This window comes from Hippopotamus amphibius, chromosome 12, assembly GCF_030028045.1.
Source record: "Hippopotamus amphibius kiboko isolate mHipAmp2 chromosome 12, mHipAmp2.hap2, whole genome shotgun sequence".
Taxonomy (NCBI): Eukaryota; Metazoa; Chordata; class Mammalia; order Artiodactyla; family Hippopotamidae; genus Hippopotamus; species Hippopotamus amphibius.
In genome coordinates this window covers 73,448,444-73,461,276 of record NC_080197.1, presented here as the reverse complement: position 1 = coordinate 73,461,276, position 12,833 = coordinate 73,448,444, and the positions used below count along the sequence as shown (strand labels likewise).

At 44.7% G+C, this 12,833-nt stretch overlaps 2 protein-coding genes and 1 pseudogene across 4 annotated transcripts; 1 reads left to right on the top strand and 2 right to left on the bottom strand.

The window, feature by feature from the left end:
• Positions 1-802: 802 nt before the first annotated feature.
• Positions 803-12,331, bottom strand: M6PR (mannose-6-phosphate receptor, cation dependent). Of its 3 annotated transcripts, none has more exons than XM_057701335.1 (7): positions 11,860-12,331; positions 4,972-5,151; positions 4,051-4,217; positions 2,928-3,037; positions 2,524-2,654; positions 1,793-1,919; positions 803-1,322 (listed from the first exon to the last, which is right to left on the bottom strand). In XM_057701335.1, exons 2-7 carry the CDS (start codon positions 5,148-5,150, stop codon positions 1,200-1,202), a joined length of 837 nt encoding a protein of 278 aa, XP_057557318.1. In that variant the 5' UTR covers position 5,151; positions 11,860-12,331; the 3' UTR covers positions 803-1,199. The 3 variants fall into 3 exon arrangements, with proteins under 3 accessions (XP_057557318.1, XP_057557320.1, XP_057557319.1); XM_057701336.1 differs by having other exon boundaries at positions 1,183-1,322; positions 2,878-3,037; positions 11,860-12,047; XM_057701337.1 differs by lacking the exons at positions 4,051-4,217; positions 4,972-5,151; positions 11,860-12,331 and having other exon boundaries at positions 2,878-3,015.
• Positions 5,442-7,023, top strand: LOC130832687 (ubiquitin carboxyl-terminal hydrolase 32-like). The gene is given in 2 exon segments (XM_057701334.1): positions 5,442-6,711; positions 6,713-7,023. Coding segments are annotated over 2 exon segments (1,401 nt in total). The 5' UTR covers positions 5,442-5,481; the 3' UTR covers positions 6,884-7,023.
• LOC130832689 (40S ribosomal protein S6-like) lies at positions 9,022-9,684 on the bottom strand (annotated as a pseudogene).
• Positions 12,332-12,833: the final 502 nt, after the last annotated feature.

Genomic DNA, 12,833 nt, shown 5'->3' with positions numbered 1-12,833 from the left:
TCTTCAGTGGCCTGGGCTCCACTATCACACAAAGATCAAGCCAGGCTTCTGGGCACAGGGCCTAAGCAGAAAGGTGGAAGCATCAAAGGATTAAGACCCTCTCCCCACAGAAATAATGTCATGGGCAAGAAAACACGTCCCTGAGCCAGAAGAAGAGACAGGTGCAGCAGTAGCTGCCCCCAGGGCAGAAGATGGCAGAGCCCTGGATGTCCCACTTCTGCTTCCATTCCCTTTCCAGACTGGGGGCAAAAAAAGTCACAATGACACGCCTGTGAAGGAAAGTGCAACATGTTTAGAAACACTGATAGAAGGGACATCGTAAGAGTAAGAAAAGCTCTGCCAGCAAGTGGGAGAAGAAAGCCATCAAGGAGACCCCACCACAGGGTGGAAAGACTTCCCTTTTCTGGAACCCCGGCAGCATAGGAGGTCAATTTCAATTTCCCTTTCCAGGACTGAACTTCTGGATTAGGCATTTTGGCTGCAGATGCACCAACAACCTAAGACTACAATCCAGGGCCCAGTTCCAGCTATAAAGTCACTCCAATGCCAGCAATGATGTATGGTACCTGGTAATCCTCTAGTTGGGAAATTTCACATTTTCCCATCCTAATTCTAGAGGTGGGAGAGTTAAGTCTATGACATCTCCAGGCTCAGACCAAATGGCAGTACTTGGATTGTAACCAAGTAATCACTGCAAAATAGCTCCAAGCAGCAAAAAATTACATCCAGATTCTCATGGAGACTACTGTAGGGTACAGAGTAACAGCACGAAAGCAGTCAAACCTTGTATAAATAATGTTTCTTTGCTTTTTTTTTTTTTTTTAATTAAAGAAATCCAGTGTCTCAAAAACTTGTGAAAATGTGTTTAAAAAGTGAAGGGTCAGGGAGCCTGCCGCACCCTTCTGCTCACAATAACTCCCGTTTGTACTTTCTGATACCAAGAGACAGTGCAACAGCCTCTGTTGTCATTGGCCCTGTTATATTATCTCTGTCCTACAACTGTACCTCTTAGAAGGGAAACAAAATAGGGAACAAAGGGAAGGCATTTCTACTACTGACAAGTGGATGCAAACCAAAAGCAAACCAGAAAGCAACAGCAACATTAAGGGCTAGATGAGACTGGAGTGGAGGCTGCTTAAGAAATCTGGCTGAGGATGCTTTGGTTTGGGGGCTGAAGAAGCTGGACATTTAAAGTGCAATCACATCGGTAATAAGTGATCATCCCTTTCTTCTGACTCCTCCCCCAGCTGATCATCCCCCACACCACGATATGCAGCAGGCACATTTCGGGGTTTAGATCGGCACACAAAGTCACAACCATCCTGCAGGGGAAAAAGCAAAGGAAGGAAATGATGGTTTGAAATAAGCAACTTTCAGGTGTGCAAAGTGTGTTTATGGTCTAAGAATGTGGCAAGAACTAGTTTTCTCCAGGGATAATGAAGAGAAATCCCAAAAGCTCCAAGCATCAGCCTAAATTGAATTTGGGGAAACAGTGATCAAATTCTAATTTGGCCCCACCTCTCCTCATCTAGGCCCCTTAATAGCTGTATCAGATTCCTAAACCTAAGCAACAGGACTGCTCTTCCAGCCAAGTCTTATCAAGGCCAGACAGTATGATGCTGTTATTTATTACTCTGTACTAGTGCAACCGTCTTGGTTTGCTGGGACTTTTGTGGTTTTAGTATCCGAAGTCCTGTGTCCCAGGAAACCCCTCAGGCTGGGCAAACCAGGATGGTTGGTCATTCAACCTTGTCTGCAGGCCACGGACTCAGCCAGCTGCCCTGTTACTTACTGCTACCAGGTTGCCAAGATCTTGCCAGAAGGCCAAGTGGGGAAACTGTTCCATTCCTTTGGCTCCCACAACCAGTCGCTGGTACAGGAATCCCCCAATGATATAGACAGCGACCAGTGATGCAAACCTGTTAAGGGACAAAGACATCTACACTCAAAAACCAAGAAATAGTAAAACTCAAATACTAAAGATAATCTCTGTATTCATTGTGACCTGTTTCCTAAGCTGTGCTTCATAAAAATGAAAGGCAAAAAACCAGGTCGTCAACTGAATGCAGAGGGGGACTGGCAGACCCTTAGAGTGCTGTCAGTCTGAGAAAACCAAAAGGATCAGAAAAAAATAAGAGCGTACTTGGTGTACCCCCCAAAAAATAATAAATAAATAAAAAAAAGAGCGTAAGACTCTAACTTAGGAAGCTAAGAATAGTCACCACTAGATATACAATTCCATTTCTTCCAAAGTTCTAATAATCTAATGGGAGTGTATTAAAAACTGTCCAGTCCTCCAGTAGGGAAAAAACCACACCTCCAAATGCAAATACTTATTGGGGATGAAACACTGTCTCATTTTTAAAAATTTGCACAGAGTTTAAAGAGGATTTTTAGAGTTCTTTCCCCTCTAATTATAGTATAACATACGCATGCACACACACTATTTGTACCCATACACATCCAAATAATCGTTGAGTTAAAAAGAAAACGATTTGGACTGATACAGGAAAAAGTACTCACGTGACAAGTAAGATAGAACCCACGCTGAGGTGGGAGATCTCTGGGGAACAGGCCAGGCTGCTGTCCATCTCGAAGAGGTAGAAACAATCCTGGACTTTGCCTCGCTCCTCAGACACTGGGTTAAAATTGTCCTGATAACAAGAGGACAGGAAAAAAAAAGTGTTTTCTTTTGACACCTGTCTGCAAAAAAAGCACAAACCTACAAACCCCCCAACATATCTGCCTTCTCCTGGTTCAAAAACTTCTTTTCCACGTATGATAGAAGATGGGTGCCTATGACTCAGGAAAAACTGAACTTCTCGTGTTATCTCCTCCACCCCAATTATCTTGTTCCCTCTGGACATTCTCTCCCACCTCAGGCCAGTCATCTCCTCTCTAGGCTCCTGGGCCCCAGGGCGCCTCACCGCCAGGGTGTGTCGATTGCAGGAGATCATCACCACAGCCCGGCGCTGCTCCCGGCCACAGTGATTGTCATATTCATCACCCCCTTTATAGATCAGCATGATCCAGTTACCTGAGGAGGGACAAGGAAAATGGAGCTTCAGGGGGCAGGAAAAGCAGAGGCAGACCTGGGCACTGTGGTCGAGTGGAACTGAGTTCAGTGAAATTGGTTGTAATTAAAATAACCCTTTCAGGATGAGCTCTGTATACCAGAAATACCAGCTAAAACTTGCTCCTTTACAATAGCTTGTGTTCCCTTGTTAAGACAACTAAGGATCAGATATTCATACAAGAATAATCTTAATTTTCCACATGAAAGGTAGACAATTGATAGTACAAAAACAATTATGACCCATACCTTAACCGTGACTCATGTTTTCTGAACACCTGCTAACATCAAAAGAAGACGTTTCATACAATTACTGAATGTCAAGGGAAAGCTAAGATCTTAAATTAGCCACAGATAAATGCAAAGTGGATGATTTTGAAGACTGGGGGGCATCTTTCCTTCTTTAGTATTTACTGTGTTCAAATTCCTTTTGAAAAATATTGTTTGATCAGTAATCATGTGAGGTGAATAAGGTAAGGATTCTGCTTCCAATTCTGCATATGAGAAAACAAAATAAAAAAGGTGAACTGATTTTTAAAGTCACAGGACAAGTAAATATGAGCTGGATCAAAAATCCAGTCTTCTGACCCCAGCCCCACACTCTTGACATTGTTTTTTACTATTTACAGGAGCAACAATCTGCACTGAATAGTTTATCTGCTTAAGGGGGGAAAACAGACCATAGCTGCTCACAGAGTCTTTTCCAGCAATGTGATTTTGAAACATTATCAACATAACTCAAGTTAGTGGGGAAACTTGTGTATACTGGTTTGCAAAAATAGCTTGATCTCACTTTAAAACACACATATAAATGTCCTGAGCCTTGGCTGTGGAGGCTGTGGAACTAGGTATCCTATGGTTTGCAGGTATCTCAGGTGAGCTAAACCACACATTCCATACAATACACTGAAGAGACTGGAAAGGCATACAGGATTACCAGAGGGATTCAAGAAACTGATCAATGGGGAGAATCTTACTTCCATTGAAGATCTCAGTCTCGTTGAGTCTCCCTACAACTGTCTCCTTCCCGTTAATTTTGCTGATCTGCACCAGGCCTGCCCCAGAGGTGTGGTTGCCAGCTTCTCGGCACACCCGGAACATGTAGACATACATGTCTGAGCCCTGGCCCACGGTACTCTCAAAGCTGTGAGAAGTGAGGAGAGAGAAGGAAGATGACAGGTACAGCTGTCAGCCTTGGGAAGAGCAGCCTCCTTTTTCACAAAAGCAGCAACAACAGTGCACTCGACTTATTTATTTGACGTCACGGCTAAATGTCCCAGTGAAAAATATCTATTGCATCGTGAGATATCCGTGACCCAGACAGAACACCCTAACTGCTGATGATGACTGATTAAAATACAGCACCCAAGACAGCTCCTATTCTAGGTATTTCTAGAATAATTGCTCTAGACTATGCTAAAGCATTAGCTACTACTTCCCTTGAATAAGGGTCTATGTTCATGAGATACACCCTTCTTCCTTAAAAATTATCTTCAGATGTATATACCAGAAGATTCCTGATCATTACTTATGATGACGTAGTAGGCCTAAATGTGTTCATCTGATAATTCGAGGCACTGAATAATGCTTTTAAATTTCTACAAGCTGGTCTCTTGGACCCAGTCTTGGAAACAACTACTCTTCTGCATACGGTACCTGCACACTGCTGCTGAGCACCGGACTGAGTACCTGCTCCCTATTACAAAGGAAAGCAAGACAGCACAGCCAAATGAGACTAACATTGTTCAAGTTCAGATTAGAACTGTCTCTCAGAGGAGGTTATGATACACGTATCCCCTCTATATTTGGTAGTAATACTAAAATAAAATCAGTAAGAGGAGGAAGAGATTCTTTAATAAAGTTATTTTCTCAAGCCCCTTAAGATTCTTCTTATTTACCTTTTGTTAAACAGTGGCGTCAGCCTCTTCAGCAGAGCCAACTCTTTCTCTGACTCTTTACCCTTCTCTCCTACCAGGTCGCATGTTTTTTCTTCAGTCTGCCAGGATTCTCTTACTGCCATGGCCAGGAGCAGCAGCAGGAGCAAGCCAGTCCTCCAGGAGCTGTAGAGGGGCAACATCCTTTTGGGAGAGGGAGAGAAGGGAAAGAAAGAAAGCATATGAACATGTAATAAATGAATGGCTTTTTTTTAACCTTTTAATCTTCCACCCACCACCTATTATTTTACACTAGCCAGTTTTCTTCATTATTGTGATGTTGGGCTTTATTTTTTTGTCTCCATTTCAAGTTCTCCCCCCCGCCCCTTAATATTCAGAATTGGATTCTTAGGTCTCTAGGTTTCTCTTTTTTCTTTTTAAAACTTATTTTCAAAGCTTCTTCCTAGCTGACTCCCTTGCCTGTCACCACTGTATTTCCTGTCGTCTCAGAAGAATCGCCCCAGCCTTTTTGGAATGCCTCTGATTGTTCCATGTACTATGCACACCCGGAAGAAAGACCTGTATGATGCAGTTTGGATTCAAGTATCTCGATTAGCCAGCCCACTCCCACCTCAGGAAGCTAGTAATCACGCTCAGGATTGTGATGACAGTATGGGTTACCAGTATCCATTCACTCTACGCGTTGTGCAGAAAGACGGGAACTCCTGTGCTTGGTGCCCGTGGTATAGATTTTGCAGAGGCTGTAAACTTGATTGCGGGGAGGACAGAGCTTTCATTGGAAATGCTTATATTGCTGTGGATTGGGACCCCACAGCCCTTCACCTCCGCTATCAGACATCACAGGAGAGGGTTGTGGATGAGCACGAGAGTGTGGAACAGAGTCGGCGAGCACAGGCTGAGCCCATCAACCTGGACAGCTGTCTGCGCGCTTTCACCGGAGAGGAGGAGCTGGGGGAAAATGAGATGTACTACTGCTCCAAGTGTAAGACCCACTGCTTGGCAACCAAGAAGCTAGATCTCTGGAGGCTTCCCCCCGTCTTGATTATTCATCTTAAACGATTTCAATTTGTAAATGGTCGATGGATAAAATCACAGAAAATTGTTAAATTTCCTCGTGAAAGTTTTGACCCTAGTGCTTTTTTGGTGCCAAGGGATCCAGCTCTCTGTCAGCGTAAACCACTCACACCCCAGGGGGATGACCTCTCTGAGTCCAGGGTTCCAGCCGGAGAAGTGAAGAAAGTGGATGCTCAGAACTCAGCTGGGGAAGACGACGTGCTCCTGAGCAAGAGCCCATCCTCACTCAGCGCGAACGTCATCAGTAGCCCTAAAGGTTCACCTTCTTCATCAAGAAAAAGGGGAACCAGCTGTCCCTCCAGCAAAAACAGCAGCCCTAACAGCAGCCCTCGGACTTTAGGGAGGAGCAGAGGGAGGCTCCGGCTGCCCCAGATCGGCAGCAAAAATAAACTGTCGAGTAGTAAGGAGAACTTGGATGGCAGCAGAGAGAACGGGGCCGGGCACGTGTGTGAGCTGGCTGATGCCTTGAGCCGAGGGCACATGCTGGGGGGCAGCCAGCCTGAGCTGGTCACCCCGCAGGACCACGAAGCAGCTTTGGCCAATGGATTCCTTTATGAGCATGAGGCATGTGGCAATGGCTACAGCAACGGTCAGCTTGAAAACCACAGCAAAGAAGACAGCACTGATGACCAAAGAGAAGATGTTCGTGTTAAGCCTATTTATAATCTGTATGCAATTTCGTGCCATTCAGGAATTCTGGGCGGGGGCCATTATGTCACTTATGCCAAAAACCCAAACAGCAAGTGGTACTGTTACAATGACAGCAGCTGTAAGGAACTTCACCCTGATGAAATTGACACCGACTCTGCCTACATCCTTTTCTATGAGCAGCAGGGCATAGACTATGCACAATTTCTGCCAAAGATCGACGGCAAAAAGATGGCAGACACAAGCAGCATGGACGAAGACTTTGAGTCTGATTACAAAAAGTACTGTGTGTTACAGTAAAGCTACCACTCTGGCTGCTAGACAGGCTGGTGATGAGGGAGACGACTCCCTGTAGCTGTCATTTGGCAAAAGCGTCACTGAAAGGCAAGCTAAATGTGTAGTTATTTTATCCTGTGACCCTGAAGCACAAAATAAAAATCCGAATTAAAATAAAAAAAAAAAAACAAAACTTATTTTCAAAGCTTCTTCCTAGCTGACTCCCTTGCCTGTCACCACTGCTCACGTCCTATCCTTCCCGTGCCCCTTTCAGGTACATTCTGCAAAGAGGACAGCATTTGCCTTGCTGAAGAGTTAGTGTCTACAGATTGCCGAGATTGCTGCAACGTGTGCATAAAACAAGAATATCTCGACTTCTAAGCTCTAATGGGAGAAAGACATGTTTTTGGTCCTAGAAACTGTCAGAAGAACTAATCAATGGCCTAGAGAATACTCGAGTGTCACTGATGAACAGTATTTTGATTATGCAGAAACTATAAGATTCTTTGGCATTTGGAACAAATAGTACCTTTTAATATCTCTGTGCCAAGAGCACCTATGTCAGGAAACCCATATATATATGTGTATGTAAATATGTAACATACACACACACACACACACACACACACACACACATATCTATCACCTGTGTTGGGAAACTCTCTATATATCAATCACTTTCAGTCTAATTCATAGGTAAGTCCCTCAGAACAAACTATGGGGCTAAGGAGAGGGAAAGGAAAGAACAAAAAAGCATTACTTAATTATCACAGCCTGGTGGAGACATTCTTGCCTCTTTACAATTTGGTGAGAAATTAGATTGAGATGCCTCAGTATTTAAGGTTTAATACTAGTTCATAGATACTGCTTAAACCAGTGGCCCTCCCTAAAATAATACTCGAATTACAATTAACAGTTAATAAGGGCTAGCTGGAAGTTACTAAGAAAGATGTAAACAGAGAAAGAGACTTGAATACTTTGGGCCTGAAGTCCTCATTTCAGTATTCAGCAGCATCTAACAGTCTTTGTTCATATTCACCATAAGAATGATGAACAGAGATAAACACAGCCACAGCACCTAAAACTCCACATCTGTTCTAATGTCCCACCTCCGAAAAATCATTCAATCCTTTAAATGATAGGAAGAACAAAATTCACTAGGTCCAAATGAGTGGTTTGAATAAGTATTCCAAAATCCACCTCAGGCTCCACAAGTCATGAACCTCGAGAGTTTCCAGATTTCCAGTAAATATAGTTGTCTTTCTACATTCCAATTGCTAATAACTCTTGGGAATCATCAAGTCACTTTACACTTCAGCGAATCCAATTCGTCTGATGCTTGTACTGCTCCAGGAATGGAAATGTGGCTGTTTCCCAAACTCATTTTCTTTTCTCTAATCCCATCTCTACACCCAGGATACACTGATTTACCCTTGCAAAAGAATTCACTTTGGTATCCACTGATGATCCCTCAGGCCATTGCTACTTGTTAATTTTATAACAGTATCACCAATTTTCCTGATACAAAGATTCAATTCTTTCAAACTTTTCTCTTATAATAAAATGCTTCCATACTACAAGTCTGGACTTTGGCTTGAATACAGATAGCTAGTGGGAACCTGCTGTATAGCACAGGGAGCTCAGCTTGGTGCTCTGTGATGACCTAGATGGGTGGGATGGGGGTGGGGGGATGGGATGGGAAGGAGGTCCAAGAGGGAGGGGATATATGTATACATACAGCTGATTCACTTCCTTGTATAGCATAAACACAACATTGTAAAGCAACTATACTCATTAAAAAAAAAAAAAAAAAGAATACTCCTTTAGAGTCCCTTAATTCTTTTTCATGCTGGTCCACTGACTCCACTGCATTTTTAGAATATAAAAGTTAAAATATGCAGAATTTAATGGGTTCTGATTGATACCTGAATAAATTTTCTCCACTCTCCTAAACAAACTTACTTTTTTTTGGATGTCTGATTTTATTTATTTGTTACTCTTAGAATATCTCTTTTTTGACTGGGGGTAGAAGCTCTCAGAGAAGGACAGCCTCAGTCACTTGGCAATCTGTGCTTGGCATTTTTCTTTGGCCTTCTACATACTCTTGGCCAAAAGTTTAGCACATTCTGCAGCCTATTCCTTATTTTTCTTAGTATGCTGTTCCCTCAGAGCAGTATGTTGACGTCTGTGTTGCAGAACACGTGGAGTAACACGACGCTGAATCTTGGGTGCTCTGGTCCTAGGTTTCTTACCTTTCTTTAGGGGCTTTCCAACAATATACTGGTGGACATAGAGACTGAAAAGTTTATGGATTCTGCTAGCTCTTTTGGCCCCAAGTGACAAGTTGCAAATGTTATCAGTTGAGTCCAGGAATATGCTTCTCCCCTTTTTTTATGATGATCAAATTGAGAACAGTAAGACTGGCATCCACAACGCAAGCCTGTACAGATTTGTGCTTTCTTTCTCCAGTCCTCCCTGGTCTGCAACAGGAATGCCCCCTACTCAGTAACAGGCAGACTCGACCTGCTTCAGGGGGAAACCTTGTTTGTTGTTCCCACCACCGATTCGGACCACATGACCCTCCCATTCTTCATCCAAAGCGTTAGCAGCAACTTCTGTGGCCATACATTTCTCATAAATGGTACGAAGTTTTCATTCACTGTCCACTTCAATGAGTTTCTGGCAGCCAGTGGCCAGGAAAGAGATGTTCAGCTTCATCCTGAAGCGGCTGACTGCCTCCAAGGCACCACGAAAAAGAGCTAAATGAACTTACATTTGACATTCTATTTCCCACATTCCACTAGGGCAACCAATACTTGGGAAGTCATCTCTCTGACTTGGTGTACTCCAAACATCAATTCACTGTAGTAATATTAATAAGGTGTTTCCATAGAATAAGTATAGCTAGCCATAAAGTCTGAGGTTCCCATCAACACATTTAAAGCATCAATAGGAAACACTTATTAGAGGGCTTGCCTTTTGCTAGGCATTTAACATATATTAACCAGTTAAGCCTTACAAAACCCCTATGCAATAAATACAATTACTGTCCTCATCTTACAGATAAGAAAACTAGACACAGCTAGTGGAGTGAACCAGATTGTCTAGCTCTGAGCTCATGGTCTACACTTAACTACTCCTTTCATATTAACTTTTTTGGGGATCAGAATAGTCAGCCAAAGCCTTGCTTTCATTTTGACAAAGCGAGTAGGGGAAGTGACCCCTCACAAAGTGCACTGAATAGGAGGTGGAATAAAGAACCCAGACCTCAAACTCCTACCTTCCCTAAATCAACTCACTCAACACATGACTTGACCAACTCACTAAAATGAAATAAGAGGCTCCTTTTATTAGATCGATTAAGCATGCCATTTTCCTCATATTCTCTCAGGACCCAATCTGAAATTTCAACTTTCTGTGCTTTCAAGATTCTTTTTTTCCAGGACCAGTTTTCTGGAGGGATGCTTACACAGAAGGCTGTGTTCTTTGGCTTCAAAGTTAGTTCCTTATCTGCTAACAGCTGATGATTTCTTTTCCCAAATTAAAACAGACTCTCACAAAACTGGGAAAGGGTGAAGGGCTAAACACCCTACAGTCATCATCAGTTGAGTTGAACTAGCTTTCATTTGCTTATTGGTTCAAAAAGATAGGATGAGAATAAATTTGTATTCTTCTCTTTCCTGCTTAAGGTTTGGCTACATTTGAGCTGCTTCTCCTTGATTCAGTGGCATATGCTCTAAGTGCTTTATCTAAAATATGTTTGTTAATCTTCACAACCCAGAAAAGTAAATATAATTTCTCCCATTTTACAGATGAGGAAATGGATTCTTACAGAACTTAAGTTACTTGCCTTAGGTTATACAAGTATTAAACATGTGTGAAGTTATTTAGTAAGGCAACTTGAATGAATCTTGGCATAAAGATATTTTCCAATTAATAAAGGAGTGTAAAAATGTATTAGCAAGAGTATGAAATACAGGGGCTGGGGTAGTCCCTTTTTAATGTATTACAATTAAGATTCTCAAGATGCAAGAATTTGTCCTAGATACCTTGGAAACAAGCGGCAGGACTTCAACATTTTGAAAAAAAATCTCTTTCAACTATCTTGCTCTATAACGATAGATCCATTTGGTTAATGCTAAAAAATTCTCCACCAATGGGATGACCAATGACTAAGCCAGGAATTGGGAAGCACTTTACATCATTGGGCCTCTGTACCACTCACTTCCCCCACTCCTTAAGACTAGCCATGGAATTTCTACTTTCTTCTCTCTGGCTCATTTCTGATGCAGTGGCCCTTATCTCCCGTCTCCAGGAGACCACAGTTTTGGAAGAATAGTCCTAACTAGCTGAACCACTCAACGCTGAAAACCCTTAGAGAAGCAGCTCTATGGCCAAGCGTGGAGGTTTCCTATAAAGAGGAACACAAATCCCTCTATTAGTGACTCTTTATACCATACATTCATCTCTCTCCAACTTCTTCCAGGGTTCCAAACATTCGCATTCCGTCTAGTCTCCCGACTTTCCAAATGCTTAGGGCCATATCCTCTACAAATGATACCACCTGACCTCTCACCACGATGCGGGCCAAAATCCCGTCTACAGATACCCAGTAACACCTCGGACGGACTCCAGACTTAGCAATCTTCCTTTCCTTCCAAACACGTAAATCCCCTCTCTGGTCTTGGGGATCCTTTCTCCTTTCTCCCTCACTCTCTTGGGGACTCCGTAACTCCCCAGTCTCAAGCTTCCGCCTTTCTTCCTTCGGGCTCCTTGGCTGGACTTTTGGGCTAGAACCCGGGCCAAGAGAGACTTAGCGATCCCGGCCCCTGTCACAGCCACGAGGGGTGAGCGCTCTCCAGCCCCCTCCTCCTCCACGCCCCTCATACTCACGTGTCACGGGCAAAGGGAGCAGCCACTGCTCAGAATCCCCGGCCGAGTTCCTGCCCGCGGCTGGGAGACAGGACCAGCAAGGGGCCGGGCGCAGACCCCGGTCCCGGAGCTTGCGGCACAGCCAGCTTCCTCCCAAGCGCCTCGTTGAGCTCCACTCCGGGAACCGGGAACCGGAAACAGGAAGCGCCGGGGCAGCCGCCGGGCAACTGCTCCTCCCACTGGACCCCGCAGCATGTGACCGCAGAACCATCTCGCCCCTTTCCCCTTCCCGGCCTCGCAGATCATCCCGGGCGCTGATTGGTCAGGATCGTGGGCGTTAGGCTCCGCCTTCGCGGCATCGACTCCAATCCCTGTCGAGATTTGCAAGTTTAGTTCCGCCTTTTCAGGTCGCCTTTCTACTAACGGGGTCCCAGAGTCCCACATCCTGGCCTCTCGGCTCGGGCCCCCATCACGCGGGGTCACGCGGGGTCACGTGCGGTCAGGCGCCAGTCTTGCTCCCTTGGTAGGTGGGACCGGAGGTGGCACGTGAGAGCAGCGGCGGAAACGGAAATGCGGGAGGGGGAGCGGGGTCCGCCCCCCAGGCCGCGGCGGGAGCTGTAGTTCTAGCGTTCTGGTGCTGCCTCAGAACGTCCGCCGCCTCAGGGGGACGCTGGTTCGCCGTGTCCCGGCCCCGAGTCGCGTTGTCGCTAGACCGTAGTGGAGAGCGACTGGGTCGTGGTCGTTCTGGCTTTCTTAGCGTCACGTTTGTTCTTTACATCCTGTCTACGGTTTAGTACCTTGAGGTGTGACGGTTACTGCTCGAGAAAGCCTGATCGGCGCTCCGGCATTTTGTGTGATACACGCTCTGCCGCCCATTCCGCTGACCGCGACAACTCAGTTTTGGTCGTTGCGCCTTTGCCAACATCCTTTGCGGTGTCCCTCACGTCTGGCGTCTGAGCCGCGTGTTGAAGTCCTGCTCGTTCTTAGAACTCGGT

Coding starts and splice junctions, on each gene's coding strand:
- M6PR (XM_057701335.1), bottom strand. CDS start 5,150: ATGTTGCCCCTCTACAGCTCCTGGAGGACTGGCTTGCTCCTGCTGCTG. Junction 4,218..4,971: donor ACGCCACTGTTTAACAAAAG/GTAAATAAGAAG, acceptor CACTTCTCACAG/CTTTGAGAGTACCGTGGGCC. Junction 1,920..2,523: donor GGTTCTATCTTACTTGTCAC/GTGAGTACTTTT, acceptor GTCCCTTAACAG/GTTTGCATCACTGGTCGCTG.